This window comes from Phanerochaete carnosa, assembly GCF_000300595.1.
Source record: "Phanerochaete carnosa HHB-10118-sp unplaced genomic scaffold PHACAscaffold_8, whole genome shotgun sequence".
Lineage (NCBI taxonomy): Eukaryota > Fungi > Basidiomycota > Agaricomycetes > Polyporales > Phanerochaetaceae > Phanerochaete > Phanerochaete carnosa.
The window spans coordinates 2,305,374-2,310,085 of record NW_006767635.1 but is presented as its reverse complement, the minus strand read 5'-3'; the positions used below and the strand labels follow the sequence as shown (position 1 = coordinate 2,310,085).

Below are 4,712 nucleotides of genomic sequence, written 5' to 3'. Positions count from 1 at the left end.
TGATCGAGTTTGATACAAAGACGACGGACAAGAAGACGACGGCGGTGCTCAGCTTTCTGAAAGAGCTGCCTGGCGAGGCCGACCCGTAGGCGGCCTTGCATATGATACTTATGGCTTACCAATGTGGAATGTAAACTGTAGCTGTATCATCGACGGTGATAGACCATGTACACCTTTTATGCTGGCCGGTTGTACCGAAGCCCGTCCTTGTTCGCGGCCACACAAGGCAAGTCCCGGAAAAGCAACAGACTATGGAAGCTCACAGAGGCGAGTGGATTGAAGGAGACAGTTAATGAGTCCAATGGACTTTTCGTGTGCACCCAGGGCTCATTTGACAACAGACGGCTGCAGTATGCTTCCAGCCCTAGTAATAATTACCGCGCGGCAGTGAAGTCGGAGAGCGAACCGGCTCCTCGGCACATGCTGCATAAGTTCGACTCCGTTCCGACTCCGCACCATCATCGACTGGTCTGGGCACTCGCCTGCGTTCGAAACAGTATCCTGTCCCCGTCCCAAGAGTCCTGGCCTTCGAGACTCAAAAGCCCGAGGAAAATCTTACCATGCGCCCAGTGAAGTGTCTTAAGTGCATGCTTGCCCGCCCTAGTATCGCATCGCTATCGCTTGGCACATGCCCTCCCGCCTTGTCATCGGACACAAGATAACTAGCGCAAGAAGTTTCTTTGTTATCATACTACATTATTAGACAATAACGTGTATCCCCATATTACGGTACCAGCTATCTTTCCAGAGCGTCGCAAAAACTGTCCACAAATCCTGTCACTGTAGCCATAAATATTAGAGTCCATTCCACAGTGCCATTGCTCAGACGCGGCACTGGTCGAGGATAGTTTGAGGTATGTCGAACTTCGCAGACACGGACGGTAAGCTGTTGATCTGCATCAGCAGGCCGACGGCCATGTGCCAGGCGATATCTAACAAAGGCAGTCAGCAGAGGACGCAGCAGGGGTTTCCGCGCAAGGACGTACGGCAGTGAAAGGCCCAGATTCCAGCTAGAGAAGTACAAGTCAGCCGTCGTGCGCCTTCCCGTCAGCAGCCGAACTCACGGTTGTCCGTAACAAAGCGTATCAGGGTCCAGCCGCCGTTGGGGACGAGGAAAGTGTCGCGACTGTGTCGGAGGATCCTGTAAGTATAGGACGAGGGAGATCAGGCATGCCGATCACTCACTATATCGGGTTTACGGTGTTGATTCCAGTGCCGTCGAATGTACCTGTATTGGAGCCCAGGCTAGAGTCATCGACATCAGCAAGACATGCCGGCACACGAAAGACATGAGAGCTTACATGAACGGCGCATGGCCGTGAAGATGGAACGGGTGCCCGCCGGGGCCTTGGTTCACCTGTGCAGATATGTCAGCCACATCGCATCTCAGAGCGCTGCAACGCAGCTCACCAGCAAAATGTCAACAGTCTGGATGGTGTCTTCAGTGATCATGAACTGGTTGCCCAGCTGCAGGCTAGGGCCCTCCGGAGCGAATGACTGGCCCTTCTGACCGTCCTGCACGATCTGCAGCAGAGTCGACGTGTTCGTGAGTGGTTGCCAGCTCTGTCCTGTGCGTGAGCATTCACGAGCCAAGGAAACGAGAAGCCTGCCCGCGCACCGTGCCGTTCATGAATGCAATCGCTCCGCCATCGGTTGACTGGGTGAGGGTGAAGTCGACCACGTAGGACCTAGCAACCGGTGGTTAGCACGCCTGAACGCTCTGCAGGCAGCACGACGTACTTGGTGCTGTCCAGCGGCGTCTTGGCGATGGCCGGCACCAGTGTCGCGACGTTGAGGTCAGAGAGGCCCGAGCCGGGCACGCCAGGGTCCGTCGAGGCCGTCGGCAAGGACTTGTTGCCTCCGTACCTGATGATCCCGCGAATGTCCGCGTTGGCACCCGGGAGGGTGGCGACGCTCGCGAGCTCGGCGCGCATCCAGTAGTTGCCCTGGGGCTCTGCTGTCTGGTTCGTGGTGATGAGCACCGAGTAGCGCTGTGCTACCTCGATCGCGACGCCGGAGACGACCTGGGGCTCGATGAGCGTGCTGTCGGCCTCGATGACGGTCAGCGAGTGATAGTCGACGGAGAAGCGGATCGGGTCTTCAGAGCCCTCGTTGATAAGGCGCAGGCGGTAACTGTGGAATGTGTTAGTGAGGAAATAATGATGAGCGTGCAAAGCCTTACGTCTTGTTAGGCTTCAAGTCAAACTGCAGCGTATCTTCAGACCACTGTGGATACGACGCGCGATGCAAGAACTCACATCAAAGTAGTTGGTACTGCCGTTGTATTGTCCGATGCCGTTGATGGCCTAGCAGATCATTAGGGCATCCGCAGTGACAACTGGTAAGTGACTTACACCACTGTCCGGGACCTGGAGTAAAATTGGCGACAAGGAGCCATTACCCTAAGCGAAGTCAGTAATGTTGACAAAGAGATCACACTGCATAGTGCGCACCGCGGCAAGCTCTGCGGCAATGATACCGCTGAACGTGTGGTACACATCGGTCAGCACGACAACGAGGTCTTCGTCCCAGGTGGGGAAGTTGGGAGGGTAGGACCGTGGGTGAACGATGAGCGCGCCTTCAATACCGTCGGTGTACTCCGTATCGTCTAAAAATTAAGGTTCATCAGGGCTCTCAGGCACGAGTGACAAGGGACTCACAGTCTAGTCGCCAGTGTCAAGAGTGGTGTGTCATCAGTACGAAGATGGAAAGAAGTTTAGCGCAGAGACGCACGGGCACTGGAAGGGACATGTGTCAATTAAGGACCATCAATTCACGGACATGTTGCACTCACTGCCACCAGGTCGTGCCTGAGAAAGTATCGAGCGAGAAACTGAAAATGCCGCAGGCGTAAGTGAAAGCAGTGAAACGGAGACGAGGTGCATACTCGTAAGTAAGCGACTGGCCGGGCGGGATGCCACACTCCGTGATCGCCGCCGTGCCATCGTAGTAGTTTGTGCCGTTCTGAGGCTGGAATAGCAACGAAATGAGCGATGAGATACATCAGTGACGGAGCTGGTGTGGCGTACAATGCCGTGCCAATGGATCGCTCTTCAGGTCAGAGCCCGCATATCAGTAGATGTCATTCAAGGTACAGAAAAGCGTCTCTCACGTCGTGTTCGACATTTGGTTCGTAACCTTCACGACAAGCCGGTCACCTTGATTAGCCTCGATAGTCGGACCAGGGAACAGCCCTGGGATCACATCAGCCATCGAATCGGCGGATCCGCTACATGCACTAACCATTTACGACGAGCATGGGCTTCGTGAAGCCATCGGGAGCGCCTTCCATCTCGGTGACGACGAAGTCGTAGGTCCTCGTTGTCGGGGCCTGGCCAATAATGCTGCCAACGACGAAGTTGTTGGCTCCCGGCACCGAGACGGTGTTTCCACGACGGGAAAGCCCAGAGGAGGCGGGGGACTGGTCGGGAAGAGTGCGAGCCTCTGCGCCGGTGACGAGGGCGAGGGCCACGGAAGCAATGATGAGCGGAATGCAGAGTACAATGTAGCGCATGGCGGATGCACGACGGGGGCGATTGGAATGTGTGCTTTGCTGCATCTTGCTGCAAAACTAGAGGAGCTGGAGTTCTGAAGGGATACCGTGCTGACCTTTGCAGTATTTATACGTCTTGGTAGGGGGTGTAATGCCTTTGCGCGCAGTGTCTAGCCTTTGGCACTGCCAGTGTGACTTGCCCCGGCCGCACGCAGCGGGCACATATTTGCTCTAACGACAGCGGTCAAAGGCATATTTGGGTAGGTGTCGTGCTCGCAAAATGACTCCTGCATGATCGAGGCGACGTCCATCCTACAGATTGAGTTTCTCTTACACGACCTATAAAAAGGTAAAGTTTCAGAGAGACATCAGTTTAAAGGTACACTTACGAGGTTGGACAAGAAGGACACTGCTAACGTAGCAGACGCAAGCTACCAAAGGCTAAAGCCAGCACCTGTCAGGATCGCATTGGTTATACCGTTCCCATTGACGTGTCCAGAGCCCTCCATGTTGGGGTACATGGTGCCAGTCGAGGGGCAGGATGTTTCTGGGACACTGCACTGCCGTGAAAACGCGGGGGTCGGCCGGGACTGCCAGCGGACCGCCATGTTGATGGCGCAGAGCGTTGCACCGTGCTCTCAGAGATGCTGTGGAGCAATTTGAAGGCGAATTGCTCAGCCGATTTGCGAGCATGGAGCATTGCGTATAAGGCGAGCAACCAAGGAATGATGCGGGCTGCTTTAGACATTGCATAGGAGGAATGGCGAGAAGCGTTCGTTCCGCTTACCCTTTCGAGTCGTCAGTGGTCCTGTGGCGTCTGCATCCTGTGTAGTGCGACAGTACCGTCAGTCAGTTCGCCGATGTTGGACTGTTGTTGAGTTATCGCTCAGTCAACTTCTAGGCTAGCAGAAACAGGATAGAATGCTCAGTACCAAAGATGGCATTTCTGGCACGCACAGTCATTTCATTTCCATGTCAACTGATAGTAGCACGTACGACGTTGGACGACATTCCAGGCAGGCGGCTTCAGTCGCAGCGTCAGGGGGCCAAGGAAGTCCAAGAATACCGTAGCAGTTCATATCCGTGCATTCTGAGGACCAGCATGCCACTCTCCGCTAGTCTGATAGAGCTATTCCAGGTTCCGCGACGAGTGTGGTAGCGTTCATGCTGCGTTTGGAGGTCTATTCGCCGTCCTGAGTACGTCATGGGCGTCTCCCGG

The 4,712-nt window shown here is 55.0% G+C and overlaps 2 protein-coding genes across 2 annotated transcripts; both read right to left on the bottom strand.

Moving 5' to 3' along the window:
• Nucleotides 1–672: 672 nt before the first annotated feature.
• PHACADRAFT_261553 (uncharacterized protein) lies at nucleotides 673–3,538 on the bottom strand. The gene is made up of 19 exons (XM_007399150.1): nucleotides 3,244–3,538; nucleotides 3,113–3,194; nucleotides 3,030–3,051; nucleotides 2,888–2,970; nucleotides 2,795–2,833; nucleotides 2,734–2,738; nucleotides 2,661–2,663; nucleotides 2,454–2,608; nucleotides 2,355–2,402; nucleotides 2,259–2,306; nucleotides 2,183–2,205; nucleotides 1,741–2,133; nucleotides 1,619–1,688; nucleotides 1,411–1,563; nucleotides 1,302–1,357; nucleotides 1,186–1,245; nucleotides 1,065–1,126; nucleotides 987–1,010; nucleotides 673–932 (listed from the first exon to the last, which is right to left on the bottom strand). The coding sequence occupies exons 1-19, from the start codon at nucleotides 3,512–3,514 to the stop codon at nucleotides 823–825; spliced, it is 1,707 nt and encodes a 568-aa protein (XP_007399212.1). The 5' UTR covers nucleotides 3,515–3,538; the 3' UTR covers nucleotides 673–822.
• Nucleotides 3,539–3,882: 344 nt separating this feature from the next.
• PHACADRAFT_261550 (uncharacterized protein) lies at nucleotides 3,883–4,253 on the bottom strand. The gene has a single exon (XM_007399149.1). It carries the CDS (start codon nucleotides 4,099–4,101, stop codon nucleotides 3,925–3,927), a length of 177 nt encoding a protein of 58 aa, XP_007399211.1. The 5' UTR covers nucleotides 4,102–4,253; the 3' UTR covers nucleotides 3,883–3,924.
• Between the last annotated feature and the right edge of the window lie 459 nt (nucleotides 4,254–4,712).